Genomic DNA, 17926 nt, shown 5'->3' with positions numbered 1-17926 from the left:
GTTTTGACATCTTACAGAGTACTGAGAATTCCGTTACCTTGATACAACTACAGGCATAAAGCAACTTGCAGAGATTCTGGGAGTGACCACCACTTACTTCTGTTCCAATGTGCTTAAGGTCTGAAGTTGAATGCTAAAGCTTTTAGATCAGGACCTTTGTCTTGGTTAAGAAAACAATCATTGGTGCTCAGTATTCAGCGGTAAAATGTGCATAGAATGAAGGAGTAGCCATGTAGGTGCTGTCTGTAAGGTGAGTTGGATAGTAACGGATAGGAAAGCTGTGCTGCTTTGTTCACAAAATATTTGCACATGCAAAATGTGTCACTCCAAACTGGCTGAGATATCTATAAATAATGCACATAACACAAATTCAAAGCTGGTTTTACTTTAGGAGCAGTTGTACTGCACAAATAGGATTTGAATTGCAACAAGGTGGTGTCTTCTTATTTCTTACTGTGATGTTTCTGGTTTCTTACTCTGCTGTTAAACCAGTGGAACTGCTGGCCTTCAATGATATCAGAATAAGCCTTGGTTTAGTGTGCTGTGTTAACTATAGGCTGCTCTCATAGTCACAGGTTCAGCTTGCTGAATTGGACATCTTGTTTGCTAATGGGTAATTTGATACTGACAATTGGGAATCGGAAAATGTTCATGTATAGAAAGTTTCAACTGAGCTTTGATGGAGAAATGTTTCCTTTGTCAGCTGCTACCATAGTACTTCTGTTGAATCATCTGAAGTTGGGCAGAGTACTCCTCGTATAGATGACTGCTTATCATCACAGATAACACAATAGAAATCCCAGTTTATTTATTCTTTTTGTTGATTTCTGAAGCTTTTGTGTTATGTAGGTTTGTCTTCTCTGGTCTGCAGATGGCCTATGAGCTGCTTGTAAAGGAGTATGGAATATTTGGAAGAGTAGTGGTTTGAGGGAAGCATATAAATGGGTAATGACTTTTCAGGATCAGCTGTGGTTATTTTTTTTTCTTTCCCTCCATCTTCATTCTCTTCTCTCCCCTGCTTTAGGTAATATACTTAAAGAAAACACCAGAGGAAGTGTACAGGACACTTTCGTCTGGAACTAATCCACCATATCTTCCGTTTAGGTATGTGAACATGAAAAATGGGTCTAACTTTTGCTTTTGGAATTTGCTAAACATACTTTTTATTTCAGATTCCTCTCCCTTCCCAGAAAATGGTTTCGTGTCTGATACAGACATTATTTCAAAATGGTTGATATACAGAAAAAGAAATGACTTCTGGTAAAATCACTTGCGCTGTGTGGGAATAATGAAACTATTTATATTGGCCATCTTAAAACTAAAATCAATCTTGCAAACTTTCAGGTTTAGAAAATACCTGTTAGCATGTGCGTGGTTTAGCAATTAAAACTTTTCTTTATGATATATCATGATTTACCATTTGGAAGCCATTCTTACCTTTTGTATTACTTAATACCTAACCAGCTAGACTTACGTGAATGAAAGTTTTTGTTTTGTTTTCTGTTATATTTTCTGCTTTACAGAGTAACTATAGAAGTTCAAATTAAGCTATTTTGCCTTTCTGTTTTCAATGAACAGCTAATTTTAACTATCTGACCATATTCCCTATAGCAAGGTAGTATGGAGGCCGAGATCTGAGGGCATTTAGCTATTATGTCTGTCTAAAAGACTTTGAGATAATTTTTTTTTGTTGTGTGAGCCATGAAATGTCATTGTGCTTTACAAGTAAAAGTACCTCATGCTATTATGCAAATACAGGCAATATCTCATAGGACAACTGCAAGAAGGTCAAGATCCACTTTTCTAGGGGAGTCAGCAATTAGCAAGTAGTGCTCGCTGTCAGCTGATGCATTTGTAAATGTGGAGCTACCTTGTCTTTATCAAATGCTTCATTTGATTCTACAGGCACTCAACAAAGGAAGATCTGTTTATCTCTAGTGGTTTGTACAGGGTAATAGATTTAGGGATGATAGATTTATATGTCAACACCAGTTTAACTATAAAATCTTAAGCCAATGAATACATTTTAAAGAACAGTATCCTATCAGTGATTGCTTTTGTCAGCAGAGAGTTTATAGATTGATCTGATCATTGGTAGCTATGCGAGGTTATTGATATATTTGACTTTTAAGCTAATTAAAAAAAATACTTAATAAAATGCATAAAAAGATGACCTCTTATGAACATGTCAGTGTCTTTTTGTTTAACATCTATGAATTCTATATAAAGTACAGGAATGATGATTTAAGTTAGTGTATAGTTTTTCTACACCTTTTACATGTGTTGTTTTCTGATGCTCTCCTAATCTGAGTTGCGTCAGTCCCTCCATTTACAGAAGGTTCAGCTATTAGAATATTACTCCAAGAAGTTATTTGGAGCAAACTATATTATTCTCAGCACAGAAACAGTGTCAATTTTTTCTTTTGTCTCCTTATTTTGGGGAAAGCAACAAGTAAAAATCTTCACTGCAATATTTCCCTTCCTTCTGGGGATTACTCTGTAGCATTTAAAAGGAGTCTAGAAAATCAACTCTTCCTTTCCTATCTAATAGAGTTGTCTCAGTGGTTCAACTTTGGCAGGAGATTAAGAAAAACTGAATGCTATTTCTTTCATATAAGAGTTTTTAATAATTAAACCAACCTAATTTTTTTCAAAATCTTGAGCTTCTTGAAACCGTGCTTAAAAAGCAAACTGTATGTAGTAGAGATGCAAAACTTTTTCAGTAATGTAGAATGTGTTATCTCAGAATAGCTGTATTTTGTTTAGCTATTCCAAAAACTTTACCGTTCAGAATTATACGAAATTGCTATGTCTTTAGGTTCCTTCCCCACTTCTTCCCCTGCTACAGTAAAAATTAAGGTATTATTTGTACTGACAAAGCAAAAAGCTTAGTTATCAAGTACTGAAATTGTAAAATGGAAAATTGAGGAGGAATTTTTTTTCAGAATTTTTTGTTCAAACTGAAGGCTACAGACTTCTGTCTTGCAACCAATCCCTTTGAATGATACATGTAGTAATAAGTTATTAAAATGCTGTTTCTCCTTTGCTGGTAGGGAATAGTGAAAATAATGTGACTTTTTTGAGGCTGGCGAGAACCATAATAACAAACTAAATGGCACAGAATAATTTTGTTAAATAATTATTTAATTTTAATAATGAAGTTAACACAATTGTGTTAACAACTAATATTGAAATTAATAAATATGCATTCAGAACAAATCCTGTGAGTCTGAATTAATGAGATTCTATTCCAAAATAGAATAGGGATCATGAAATGAGAGTTTGTAAAATAAATAAATAAATAAATAAAATATAAATAAATAAATAAATATAAAAATAAAAAAAGTAAGAAACAGCAAGATTTTGTAAAGATAGCTTTGTAGTATATAAAAAGAGAGAATACAAACTGAACGCACTGGAGAAGTCAATGTCTGGCAAAGAGGCTACTCAGCGTTTGCAGTCTGAATTGTCAAAATTATTGCAGAAGAGTAATCTGTTCATCAGTTTGCCAGCTTCAGGAGAGGAGAACAGTAAATGTTGTCAGTCTTCTGATGCTTAACTCTTCTGCAGGTTCCTGGTAGATAAATGGTGGTGTCAAACTTCTTTAAAGTAATGGATGCTATCCGTATTTCCAAATCTGTCTTCCAAATCTATCCAGAGTGTTATGTATGGATTGTTGTAACCCATTTGTGAGAATTCATGAATTTTGTGAAGATAGGCTTCTGGGACATAGTCTCACTGTAAAAGAAATGTAAAATCTTTTCCCTTTTCTAAAGGGAAAAAAAAAAAGTACCTCTGTCCTAATGTAGATATTAAATTCTATTATCTTGTCCTTAATTAGCTTTCTCTTCATGTTCTCCAGAGCTAACACCAAAAAACATAAAACATGCAGCAGGCATATGCTGCAAGTGAAAAGATCTTTGGTAAATAAAACCAGTATGCATAAAATAATGCTGTTTTTCTCATCAGTCATCTAGCTAGATGTGAAAATATCTTTAACCACTATAGTAAAAGAATGCTAAATTTAATTATACATAAACCAGAAAGAAGAGGGTATATCAGTATACCCTACTAGGTGAAAACCTAGGCAAACAATTTCAAGAATGTACAACAGAGAAATCTTTAAAATTGCTAGCTATACTCTAATACACTTAGATTTACCCTGTACTCTGCTGATACACAGGTTCTCTGAGCAGTAGTTTGCTATCAGGTTCTTGCTTCTAAGGTAGGCTGTACGCCAATGTCCTAACATTTTCTTAAGCCTTTTAACTGTGTTAATTGTGGCAAACATGGCTAATTCGGACATTATTATCCTAATCCATGACTCTTGGTAGAACAAAATACCTCTTGTTCCATATTCAGAGGAAATCTGTAGCATAACTTAAATTGCTCATTAAAGTTGAAATCATTCTGTACTGTTGATTTTTCTACAGGAGGAAGGGCAAATGTTCTAATTTCCACCGATGCTCTTAAGCTTCTTAGAACTTACTTGTCACTGTTGTGACTTTTCACTGCATTATTTTACTTCATCCTAACCACATTCAAATGAAGAAGTATATTCTAGAGTCAAAGAAATTCAGTCAGGTGATCTCCCTTGAGGTTATTCCTGCAGCTAATACCAGTCAAAAGAAATCTCAAAATATGTGTGGAATGGCTATGTTAGCGAACTGTTTACTGAAGAAGTAAACTTTTTTTCTTTAAGCTCTAGAGTTAATGTGTATGTAGCTTTTTGATGTATATAAAATAGGTCTTAATTCCACTTTACTTTTCTTACATTCAGTTGCTTTTGCTATCCGTAAAACACGTTGGTTAAAAGTAAAGCTTTTGGGGGAGGTTATGGATTTTTCTAATTTTTTTTTGTTTTCCTTTCTTCTGGTATATTTTCTGTAGTTTGGTTTACTATTATTTTTTTTTGTTTTAACACAGCATTTAGGCTATTTTCTAGGATAGAAGGAGTCAATCTTCTTGAGCCAGGGCCTTGCTCTCCAGAGGGAATAGGGAATTCTGAGCTTTTGGAAGAAAGCTTTTATATGTTAGTAGACATAAGCATCTAGATTTCTTTAGCATTTTTTCTTAATTTGGTGTCAGGCTGAAAAGCACTTCAGTTTCTTTTGGTGCTGCTTTAGACTATGTAAGGTCTTGGCACTGGATTAGAGCCTAAGAAGATTCTGTTACCTGTGTGGTATAGTTTATCATGCTGGTAAAGAAAACTGTGTAATCTAGCTGTACAGGAGGTGAGAAAAAGAAGACAGGAGATGAACTAAAGAAGTCTGATAAGATAGGAAGCCAAGTAAGAAATGAGGAGTCAAAGTTAGAGAGGAGGTACTTGGGATTTGAATTTGTAGGGAGAGGTTGGAATAGATGTATAAGAAGCTTAAGAATTACGGGGGTTGAGAGAAGGGCAAGTAGAGCTGATGAGGGCCTGCAGTGGGTCAACCTATATCAGATGGGATCAGGGAAGAAATAATTTATTTCGTCTTCCCTGTTTTTTACAAATAATTTATTTCTTCCTTGTTTGTTTGTTTGTTTGTTTGTTTTTTTGAGATGATTTTCTTCTACCTGTATGTTGTAAGACATTGAGGCATCTCTAGTGCAAAATACAGCATGATACAGAAGCTCAAACAAATGAACCTGTTTTGTCACTGGAAGCATTAATGCCATGTTAGGCACCATATCTGGTTGTCATCAGGCTATGCTATGAAAAAAGTTAGTGCTATCAGGAAGTTTGCCCTTCCTCCATATAGTTAACATTTTAGAAAGGGCTAAAACTACTTTATCAAATGACAATGGAAAATATAACCCAAATGTCTTGTGCCTACCCTCCTATTCTAAGGTCTAGGAAGGAAGTACTTTGGGATATTACTCACAGGTATTCAGTAGTTACTGTCTTGAATTTAATTTTTTTCAAGCCTGGAACTTAGATACTATATAACTTCTGTAGTACAGGGTATCTCTGTTTGAATAGTTTCAAGTGTAAGAGGTTATTGGGGTGTAGTGATCAAAGGTTCAGCATTACAGCTAGATTATTTAACAAGTTTCTTAATTTGATATCTGAAGTGTCTTCTATTTGGGGAAAAAAACAACAGACAACTTTCAATAGGTAGAAAGCTCTGCAAGACCATCAGATTCTTCACAGAGTCCTGACGTGTGTTTACATGAAAAGATCACCAGCGAACTGATCTACTTTCATCCAGCTCAGTGACCTCAAAAGGCCTTAATCAGCTTAGATCTTCAGCTGGGTATTTCATTTGAAGACAGCTTCAGTGAATATTGTCCAGGGGTGGAAGGAAATCAGCATACCCCTCTTTCAAGTTCTGTGGAAATTATTTTATTTTTATAATGGAAATAACAAAAACAAAGCAGGAGATAAGGCACCGCAGTATCCGAGAAACTTCCACCTTCTTTTTGGCTGACTCACTGTCACCTGGTGACACTCTAGTCTCTTGAAGATCTTGTACAGTATCTGCTTGCTTCTGCTTAAGAAAACAGGACTAACACCATTTGAAACCATCACTAATAACAGTTTCCTGTTATAAAACTGCTTTGGATTTTCAACTTAAACAGCTCTGTATTGATTTCAATACAATAAGAAAAAACAAATGTATTTTAATTTAGTTGTGTTCAATCTCTAGATATGATGTGAATTTCAGAGTTTAGGTTTTATTTCTTTATTTGGAAGTGCTAGGGAAACAATTTATTCTGTTATGGACAGCATTTAGAGGTTTGGTAAAGTAGAAAGCATTATGCAGTATTGAGGTCAGCTCCGATAACTGAAATCGGATGTGGGATTTGCAGCTCTGTAATGCCAGCTCAGTTTCATGCTACATCTGTATGTCAGAAATATTCACATTTTTTCTGAATTTGAAACTAAATAGAGTTATCAGGTAATAGTTGGTAAAGCACTGTTTGAAAATGAAGCTGGTTATGCGTTTGGCCATCAAAGATTGAAAGAATACTGGAATGAAACACGTGATCAACTACAGCAAACAGCACCCACACTGTAATACCGTGCAGGAGACGCATGTGTACGATCTCTTTTTTTCATGTCAAATAGCACAAGTCTTCCTTTTCTCTGTATTTAACACAGACTTAACAGTTAAAAAACAAAAAATAAACTAAATCCAAATAGCTCTTTTTCCATCAGCAAAAAGCAAAATGTTTTTGCATATGCATAAGTAGTCCCAGTAACTTAAAAATTATTACAGTCTTAAGTGTAAGCATGTGAAATAGTTTACTGTAGACTAGTAGACAAAGGAGAAGAGTAAGTTTAAGTAGGAAGAACATATGGAATTCTAGTTTCATTTGAATTATTATGTTTTTTTGAAGCTAGTAGATTTTCTTGCTGTGCATTAGTCTTCCTTGTAACTGTTTTAGTGTTTGCATTTGCTTTTTAGCGTGGTACAAAGTATGGTCCATTCAAAAACTATTATATTTTTTACAGCTAAAGTTACTATTAATTATTACTCTAGAACTTTGACAATGACAGATGCTTCAAGAAAATGCATGCTAGTGGCTCCAATGCTATATAAATGGCTTCTTAAGTCACTGTGGTATGAGAAATGCTAACTGTATTTCTAATGGGATTTTTGTAAAGGTTAGTACTTGTTCTGACAGTATCCAGTATTTTATCCAAGGTCTAGAAATTGTATACTAAATCGTTTGGAACAAGGGTTTATCCAAAGAATGATGAAGTTGAGGCAGTTGTTCTGTATTTTTTAAATTATTTTGTGAGTTTTTTTCAGTAAATGCTTTAATTTAAGAGGTTTTGGAAGATAAGATAAAATTTAATTTTTAAATATTTACAAAGCTTCATAATGATTTGATTTGGCTTGTGGCTCATTTTTCTCATTTAGGGAAAAAACATGGAAACTCAGCCTGGAGGAAGTCATCTAGGTGGTTAAGAGTGGAGATTTCTTTTGGTTTTGCTTTTAAGGAAGGATAAACAGAGTTAGTGACTGAAAATACCTTAGACAACTCCCTCTAAACAAAAAGATATTTTAATTGAGTAATTTATTTAAAATACTTGGGATATCAGGTCAAGAAAAAGTCTTTGCTTTTTGAGTATTTCAAGACCTTTACAGATCTGAAGTTAACAGTCAGATTGCCATTAAATGTCTGTCCTCTAATTAAATTCTGCAAAATTCTTTGTCTAAAAATCCATAACTATTAACGATTCTCTAGATTAATTTGAAATTATCTATTTGATAGGAAGGTTGAATATATATAAAAAAAAAAGTCACAAAGTAATAGTGTTTAAACTAAACTGGTTTTTAATTTTGTTCAGCTACGTATGTAATATACATTTAAAATTCCTTCCCTTCTTTGCTATTGCATCTTGTTGGTTGCAGTGTGTTTGAAAATTGCTGACTTGGATTTTGCCTGTGACCATGGAATCCACAAGCACTCTCCTGATCTGTATTTCAGATTGCTTTTTCTTTGTGAATTTTGACTGTTGATGCATAGATGTGTGGAATAAAAGATGTGTTCTAGTGTTCGTGCTTTCTAGATAACGAGAATCTGATTTGATACAGACTCTTGAACGGACACAAAGCTAAGCTGAATGATGCACGGAGGGTTGGGATTAAGAGAGACTTTGAGAGCTAGATTTTTTTGTTTTAAATGAGGCATTAGAGTTGATGATTTAAGATGGTGCTACTTGAAAAGGAGCATCTGGATTACTAGTCAAATATTTTCCTGGAAATAACTAATATAAACACTTTATTGCTTCAGTGACCTTTTTATATTGTTAATTTGTATAAAGTGTGTTTGTTAACAACTTTAGCATTTGTGAAAAGTGCTAAAATTCCCTTCATACTTCAAAAAAGAAGTTTTGGCACAGAGGGATTCTTAGTATTACTGTTAATAAATCTCGTAACTATCAGGAGATACGCTGTTATTCCCTGGGATGCGTCTCTACTATATCAACAGGTCCAGCATACAGAATCCTCATGGACTATGCATGATTTCTGCCAGATCCATCTTTTTCATTTCATACCTAAAATTTAATACCTGTTGATAATTTAGCCTAAAATTCCGAAACGGAGAACAGTGAAGTTTCAGAAGGGGAAAGTGCATCTAGATTTAATTCTAAACAGGCAGTTGAGTTGTACTTGTGGAAGCTAGAAATACAGACATATTTTCTCCTAGCTTTACCCTTAAAAAGGAATGGGAGGCCTAAAATAAAAATGGTCATGGTGTTAAGGACTAAAATAGCTCAGATTTTGTTCCATTTTACTTGTTTTCCAAATTATTATAGAAGTAACTTTTATGATTTGTTTTTTCTCACCAGCAGATACTTGGGGGAGATACTATGGCAAAGTCTGGTATAATACACTCTCTGTTTGCCATAGTGCATCAAACATCATGCTTTCCCTTGAAGCATTAGGTGATAGTAAGCCACTGCTTCCAGGTGTTCTGTCATTACCATGCTGCACTGCTATTCATACTTACTGCTTGTTTCATTACGTTTTAGTAGTTAGTGTTTTATTGCTGTTCATTAGCTTTTTATCACGTTCATTAATGTTTCATCACTGTCTACCACAAAAGATAGATAAGGGTGTGAGATGCAAGCTCAGTGTGCACAATTTCTAGTAACAGCTGTCTGTGGGAACTGTAGCTAAGAGAACTCTATAGCTGAAATTGTGATAGGCTCACCTCGTGCGCCTTGGTCAAGTTCTAGGTCCTCCTTCCCTCTCCATCATACCACTTCTTATTAATTGTGTTCCTTTTTTTCTGCAGTATTTTATGTACTGTTGGTTGAAGTAGTTACAAACAGATACAAAATCATATTTTTGTTATAGCAAAGTAACCTAATACAGGATGGCTGTTACAATCATGTTTTCTATTCATATTTCTCTAAATAATTAGTTTTGTGGTTTGCATTGTTTTAGGTTTTGTTGTTTCTGTCAACTTTTTCATGAAACTGTTGTAGCTTTTAAAGATTTTTTCTGTTATATGTATGTGTTCCCATTTGGTCCTAAAGATTTTTTTTTTTCTCAGAAGACCTTTTTCTTTTTTGAAAAGCTTATGACAAAAAGATCTTCAACTTTTCCCTGTGGAAAAACATATTAAGTCTTCTGGGTTAATTGCTTTGGTATAATCTGTTTATTTAATGAAAATACTCTATGGCTTTACTTTTTGAAAAAAAATCTTTGCTAGATTTGAATATTGAAGATGTATTCACACCTGCAAATTCCCATTCTAAAACATTGCAATAAGTATTTATTTTAGTAATCTAATAACTTGTAAGATTTTCTGGAGTAAACTGTAATATGAAACTACCAAATCTGTAGCTTTTAATTTTCCTAAATTAACTAAGCTTTCTATGAACACTGCTTGCTTAAAACTGCCGTAATTTTGCTCTTAAAGAATGTGTGAGAGTATTTTACTCTTTAAGCACTTGAGATTGAAGGACTGTATTGGTACTACAAATATACTAAACATAGCAAGTAGATTCTCAAAAAACAAACAAACAAACAAACAAAACCATTCAGTGAAAAATTGAAATTTTGAATAAATTATGGATTAAAGATGTATCTGGCTGAAACCTAGTATTATGTTATTCTCAGAAACTGCAGTTCTTAACATTTTTGGTAAGATAGCTTAGAGCAAAACTAAAAAAGATTTCTTCAATGACTGATTAAGAAGTCACTGTTAAAATGCAGACCAGTCTGAAGCAAAGTTTGAAAAGTACTTTTTCTTTTTTCCACAATACACGTTGCTGTTATTTTTCATGTTGGTGTTTGTCTTTATGTTGGTGTCTTACTTCTTCAAGATGTTCCACTTTTTGCCATTCTGTCATCTTTAAAAGAGAAATTGTTGTTTTCAGAGCGGCAGAATCAAGGTCACATAATTTTCAATTTTGTATCTAATCCATGTGGGTACCTGACAAAAACATGCACTTAACATAATTTACAGTATCAACTGTATTTACACTGAGCTACGTCCTTGGTAAGGGTATGCTTTAGCATGAATGAGCTGGTAAAGCAATGTCATCTTGGAACTTTAATACAGAGTTCTCGGAGGGGATGGAATAGTTTGAATATATTTTATTCTGTGCTGTCTTTCCCTAAGTTCTAAAATAATGTTTATATGAATTTGTTAAATCTATAGGGATGCTTCATTTGGGAACTGCACATACAATCTCACGATCTTGGACTGTTTACAGGGAGTAAATAAGGTAACCATGCTTTTCCTTAGCAAAACAGGTTTAAATTGACTTTTAAAAAAAGTGAAGTAAAACACTCTTAAAATACATTAGAAGAAAATCCGGTTTCAAAGCAAGATGCGTGTCAATGAGTAGTGTGCTGTCATGAAGCCTAAGTTACTGAGAACTGTGTTGGAGTAGTGACAAGGGAAGAAGGGTAAAGGTTATATTTCTGCTTGGTTAGCCTTTGATAACTTTCTGTAGCTCACTTTATGAATTAGAATTCATAAATTATGAATTATGAATGCAAACATCCCAGGCCCCATCTCAGGGTGGGGTTACAGGTAATGCACTAGATCTGCTAACAAATCATTTATAAACCTAGGTTGACAAAATCAAGGTACTTTTGGTATTCTGTGGCTTAATCTAAGCGCTGTTTTTTGTATTTTTCTTTTTGGATACTTAACTCCATTTCAGTGTTTGACACCTGTTCTTTTCAGAATTCTTTAAAAAGAATGAAAACTAGTGTATCTTACCAGTGTTTTGGTGTGTCATTTAAAAAAGTTTGTCAACTTGCTTGTTAAAGCTCTGCCTTGCATGTGCTGTGGTTTCAAAATACGTTTAATAATCGATGTAAAAATTATGAATTTATCAAAAATAATTTGAAAAGCATAATTTAATTTGCTAAATTTGTGGTTATGGTCCTGGGGAAAATTAATCTCCAGTGCTGCTTTTTAAAATGCTATTTTATATATTAATTGTCAAGTTGGTGTTACAGTATATACTTGATACTGTAAGCAAAGATCAAATTTTTCATCTAATTTCCCAGTGATCTTAATGAGAGGAACAGGTTATATAAATGGTTCTGTACTGACACCTTATAGACTATTTGTAATTCTTAAAAGTATGCCAAAACAAGTGTTTCTTAAAAACTCAAAAAAGGACAGATCAAGCTTAATATTTTTAGTTCTGTGGGGGTGGGAAAGGAGCTGTCAGTTAACAGTAAGACTCTTAATTTGTGTGGCTTTCTACAGATCCTGAAGCTCTATGAAGCAGTCAGTATGATTTATCTGCAACAAACATGTCAAAAGGACTCTGAAAACCATTTTTTCCTTTTCTGTTCCCGTAAAATTTATTGAATCTCTGTCCAGTTCACCTGCAGAAATAAAGCCATTTTGAGTAGAAACTCTATGGCTAAATCTAAAGTAAAATCTTAGTCTACCTGAGTAAATTTCATGACTTTGTTGCATATATTACATACACATAATCCAGGGGGCCTACAAATTCTGGAGTGCAGCCATCTAGCCAGCTTCAATGAAATACACTTTTCTAGATTTGCCATTCAAAGAAACCACTCAGTATCTTAGGTTTCATGACAACATTGTCTACTTAAATAAACTATTTTAGTTTTGCCTAAAAAGAAAGAAAAATAATTGTAACAAAAAGTGGTGAACACGATTGTTTTCTAAAACATTGATATATGGTCTTTTGTTAACACACCTTAATCATAGAACGTTGTGCAATGTCTGTACTTTTCAGAACGTGTTAGATTCAGTATAAATATATGCTGCAGAAATGTATTACACCAATTCTTTGGAAGAAATTTATGGTAACGATTGCTTATTCATAAAATTGTTTTTAATATTGTTATATACAAATCTTTAGTACAAAATGGACTTATTAAATAGTAGTACAGGGATCAAATACAAAACTTAATTTCTTTCAATCATGTAATAAATCTTGTCTACCATAGTCTTGTTAACTTCATGCTACCAATGGAGTGCACTGAGAGAAGTATTAACAACAAATCATAAAATACAGGTTACACGTAGTACTTCTGTGTAAGATTTTTGCCTGGGTATTATGCTAATAAAATCAGAGCATCATATTAAACACAGAAAAGCAATAAACTTTTTGTGCATTTTGGTCATAAAATATAGAACGTTAAATATATTCAGCACAGAAATTATCAAATGACTATGACAAAAAGGGAATTACTTTTTGTCATCTGCCTTAAAGAAAAAAAAACATAGGAGTGTGTGGAGACTCAGTTTTAAGATTTAACTGATATGCAACAAACTTGTGTCACATCATAATGTCTTTGAAGGGGAAATAATGAACCTGATGTTTTTGGACATTGTTAAAGTTTTTGTTGTCTGTGTTGTTAGTCTGTGCAAAATTGAATGTTGTCTTAACATAGAGACTAAAGCAAGCCAAAAGCACAAACATTTAGTGATTTAGTTTTAATTTTTAAGAACAGCATTATAAAATGAGACTATAAATCATATTTAAGAATGAACTGACACCTTGTTGCCTTTTAGGCCTTACAGCATGGATTTTTTGACTTTAAGACATTTGATGTGGATGAATATGAACACTATGAGGTTTGTATGTTTAATGAGCTTAACGTGTCTGGTTTGCCTTAAGTTAGAATACCTAGTATCCCGCAAGTTTAAAATATATTGGAAAAATATTCTAAATCAAGTAAAACTCAGTCTTTGTATGTACGGTAAGTACATGAAACCACAGCAGTTCCCTTGGTTAGGTAACTGTTGGAAGCCTACAGATACCTGAAACTTTATTCTGTCTGAACAATATGCAAGATGAGTAGCGTTACAATGTGATGCACTGAAATTGCAAGAAATCTGTTCTCTCATAGCCTTCCTGGCTTCTGGGACTGCTTTCATACTTTCCCATTCTTCTTCCAGGATATGACTCCAAGTCTCTCAGCTGCCCCACAAAATCTGTTTTCTTTCAATACCTGTGGAACAGCTTCTTGAGATGCTATTAGTCCTTGGTATATGATAAATTTTTGTATAGCCATATAGATTAAGCACATTGTGAGCTCACTTTTTTTTTATCAGTGCATTGTACAGGATTCTAGTAATTAAAATGCATCTAAAAATTTCCTTAATGAAGTCCCAGAAAGCTAAATTGTCATTCATTTTTCTGCCATTTTTCTTACAAATTAAGAATAGATGCTCTGGGTGGCTCTGGATTCCTTCAGGACTTTATTCTGTAATTTTAAATGTAAACTGTGTAAGTTCTTATCTCTATCTTCTAGTAATAGACAGCCATTTCAAGCTATATTGCTGCAGAGAAACTTTGAAATATACTCTTGCTGCACCTGTGAGCCGTGTTGTGTCCAGAGGAAATTCCAGGCCCAAAGTGTATATCCAGATTAGTTGGGTGTTTTTGTCTCATATTTCCACTCGAAAGGAGGAAGAGGGTTTTTAATGAAGACGGTAACAAACAATGTAGTTGTATTGGAAGTTATTTTTGGAGCTGTCTATAGTTCTTGCTATTGCATTGGTTAGGGAGAAAGATTATAGACTAGAGGTGTACTAAATGTTTGAATATATATTCAACTCTCTTTTTAGAGTTCAGAACATTAACATAGCTTGAGAAATTAGTGTAGCCTTTGATGAACTACTTAGTTTTAGCTTAATCTGTGTATAGCAGTAAAATTTCATTCTAAAAATGAATGGTGGGTGGAAACTCTTAGTAATGTGTATATGTAGTATACAATGAGCTGCCTGAAAAGAAAGTATTAGAGCAATTGGCTAAAGCTGTATACAGAACAGCCCCTGTATCTTGTTTAATGCTTAACATCATTTTACATTTCTGTGAAATGTATGCATGTCTGAATGAATCCTGTTCGCTGTCTGAGTTTGTGAGAACTTGGAATCCTTTTTAATTTTTTTGTCTATTCTTTGTGTGTCTTCTACTATTTTATGTATGATGGTCAGCTTTGTATTTTAGATATATACTGTGCTGTATTTCTAGAACTTTAATTGTTCCATATGTTTCTATGTTAGCTCTTCAGATGTATAGCTGTGTGGAGAAAAGTTGCATAAGATTTAAAAGGAGCAGGCTAATGGAAATTCAGTTTCATCTATGAAGATGAACTACAGAGTTCTTCCATCTTACTGCACTATCAAGGCAGCTAATTCCCCTTTTGTTAATCAAGTTCTCAATTTGCTACAGTGATGTTTGCATATGGTGCTGAAAATATATATATATATATATATATAGTTCAGAGTGGTTAAAATTTAAATTTTTCACAAAAAGCTGTGTACTACAAAGAACTAATTAACTCATAAATAAAACGGGTAATGCAAATATAAAAATAATTCAGATGGATTGAACAGAATTGCTTTAATAAAGGGAGTAGAGGTGCCATGATATTGAGATTGCAGTCTGGAATAGAAATTTGTGTGTTGTGAGGAGCGGTCCTGACTTGGCAGTAAGAATCATTTCACTAGTCCTTACGCAAGCTTGTTAACTTACCGGAGTTTTTGCTGTGTGAGGATATTTGGAGCAAGCCTAATGGGGTTAGCTAAGCAAACAGTTGGTGAATTGATTACAGTAATGCCCATTATCAGAACCTTTCATTCATTAAGATGTTTTGGTGAGCTGAGAGCAAAAAACACAAGCTTCATAATGCAGTTGAACTGAATGCCATGTCCTTAAAAGTCATGCTGACAATAATTGCATTGCCAAGTGAGGAATGGTCAATCTTCGTTTAAAAAAAAAGACATTCTTCAGTTTAATCAAGAAAAGAATTCACAGAACATTTCTGGAGTTTTCATTTAAAAATGAAAAGCCATTTTTGCAAAGAGATGCAAAACCTCAGTTTATTTTTTATTTTTGATCTATATTTTGCTTCTATGATTGCGAGCTCATTAGAGCTATGCCAATGTGTGAATTTCCATTTCTACGGAGAAAGGATAATTGCTTTTGAAGGCTAATTGTTCTTTGTAATTTGTTTTCCATGAATTGGCTTTTTAGTGCCTACTTCCTTACAGGGAAGCATTTTTCCATATTCTTTGACTAAAACACACGATAATGCTAGTGTTTGCCAGCAATATTATACATTGGTGTCTTAAAACCACAAGCCCTGTACAGGACAAATACCTTAGATATAGGATCCACTTTTATTTGAAAAACTTCTTAGCAAAACTTGCCGTGGCTTTGTTTTATGAAGAGATTTCTGAGAAACAGTTTACGTTTAGTTCTTATTTAGCTTATAAATATAGGACAAACTTATATTTGAAGTGTTTTAATGCAGCAAGAACATAGTAAAACAAACAAACAAACAAAAAAAAAAAGGAACAAACTAATTTTTTTAACTTGTATCTAGAGATATTAAAATGTTTTTTCTTTCTTGCATTTTTTTTTTCCAGCGAGTAGAAAATGGTGACTTCAACTGGATTATTCCAGGAAAATTTCTGGCATTTAGTGGACCACATCCAAAAAGCAAACTTGAAAATGGTATGGTTCAGGGTTTTAGAGTGTGTATTTTAGTGCTATTCTTTTTTTTTTTTGTAGCATGTTAAACATATGTAGCAAATGAGCAAAAGATCATAGATGTTTATAGATTGTCTTCAGAAATAATAATGCAGTGAACATTTTATATGCAGTCATAGAACTTAATTTCAAAGGTCTCTTCTAACAGTCAGTGATTTCCATTCGGAGCAAAATACCAGAAAAACTCAGGTACTTTACTTACTGTCTGGAAACTGACACCTGATAGGATAAGTATGCAGAATTAAAGGTGAGTTGTATCAAGGGTTTTGTAACAAAGGCAAGGAAAGTCTTTAAAAGGAAGTTTGTCTTTCCTACTTGGGATAATGGAAAGAATATATGTAATTCTAATGGAATACAAAAAGAGAAACTTGACTGACAAAGTAGAGATTTGGTCCAGCTAAAAGGAAAATCAATCATATTTCTTGCTTAATTTCACCTCATTCCTTGTACCATGCTATTTTGTTTCTAAGAGCGCGTTTTCTGAGTATCTACCTCTTTACTACTGCTCTCTCATGTTTCCTTTACTTGTACAATATGTCCACTGAAGATTTAATCAAAATCTATGGAGACAATATTTTGGTTGCTTTGGATTTTCCCCTAGTCGCTGTTGGAGTTGCTGCTTGCAGAACATCTTCAAAATGATCCAAATTATTCTGTAGAATCTGGAAAATCTTTTAAGTTTTTTAGAATATGTTTTTTTAGAATCTGTTATGTTTTTAATGTGTATACAACTGAAATACTATTAAATGAACACTAATGCTTATGATCCAGTTATGAGAGTAAGTACACATTGCAAAGCTACATTTTTCTCATTATGCTGCAACTGTAATCGTGTTGACCAATGTGTATATGACTTGTAGAAATGTCCCATGAAATGTCTCAAACCTGTTTGATCTAGGGAGATCAAGTAATGCTATTGTATTGGTGGGGATGTGATGTGGACTAATTTCACCTGCACCTTTTTTGCAGTTTTATACTACTTACTACCTAGGCATAGGCATGCCTTACTACCTAGGCATTTTTAAATAAAAATGTTCAATTCAGGAATGCGTGCAGATATCAAGTAGCTTAATTTTTGAGTGTAATTGATGTGGAGGGAAGTAACTGTAAACCTATTTAAGAATCTGAAGAAAAATACATGGGCTGAGGTGAAATCTAGCATAAATTAGCAGAAACTTACCAAGAAGGAGCTGGGAAAAGAAAGTAGTTGGCAAATTAAAGGTAAAGGAGAAGTAAACTAACTAGCAACTTGATGAGAACATCACTTAATCCTTTCTTTTCTCTCTACCTTTATGAACACTTCATCTAGAGGATCATATTGTGTCTCAATTGAATCAAGGCAATAAAGCTTTTTTTCATCACAGTGAAGCATCAATTTTTCTGGCACTGCTTTACCCTTGACTACTCCTCTTGTCCATAATGTAGATCACCAATCTGTTTTCCTCATAAACACAATCTGTCCTATTCCAG

At 33.7% G+C, this 17926-nt stretch overlaps 1 protein-coding gene across 1 annotated transcript in view; it reads left to right on the top strand.

Annotated features, from left to right (window-relative positions):
- The window catches only part of CDC14A (cell division cycle 14A), a 58878-nt gene that overhangs the window by 20093 nt on the left and 20859 nt on the right, over positions 1-17926 (top strand). The window contains 4 exon segments of the mRNA XM_027462588.3: positions 1025-1104; positions 11113-11179; positions 13468-13530; positions 16333-16420. Coding sequence (XP_027318389.1) covers positions 1025-1104; positions 11113-11179; positions 13468-13530; positions 16333-16420 — 298 coding nt within the window.

The sequence above is a fragment of the Anas platyrhynchos genome, chromosome 8 (genome assembly GCF_047663525.1).
Source record: "Anas platyrhynchos isolate ZD024472 breed Pekin duck chromosome 8, IASCAAS_PekinDuck_T2T, whole genome shotgun sequence".
Classification (NCBI taxonomy): domain Eukaryota; kingdom Metazoa; phylum Chordata; class Aves; order Anseriformes; family Anatidae; genus Anas; species Anas platyrhynchos.
Note: the sequence above shows the minus strand (reverse complement) of the source record. Positions and strands in the feature narration are given on the sequence as shown.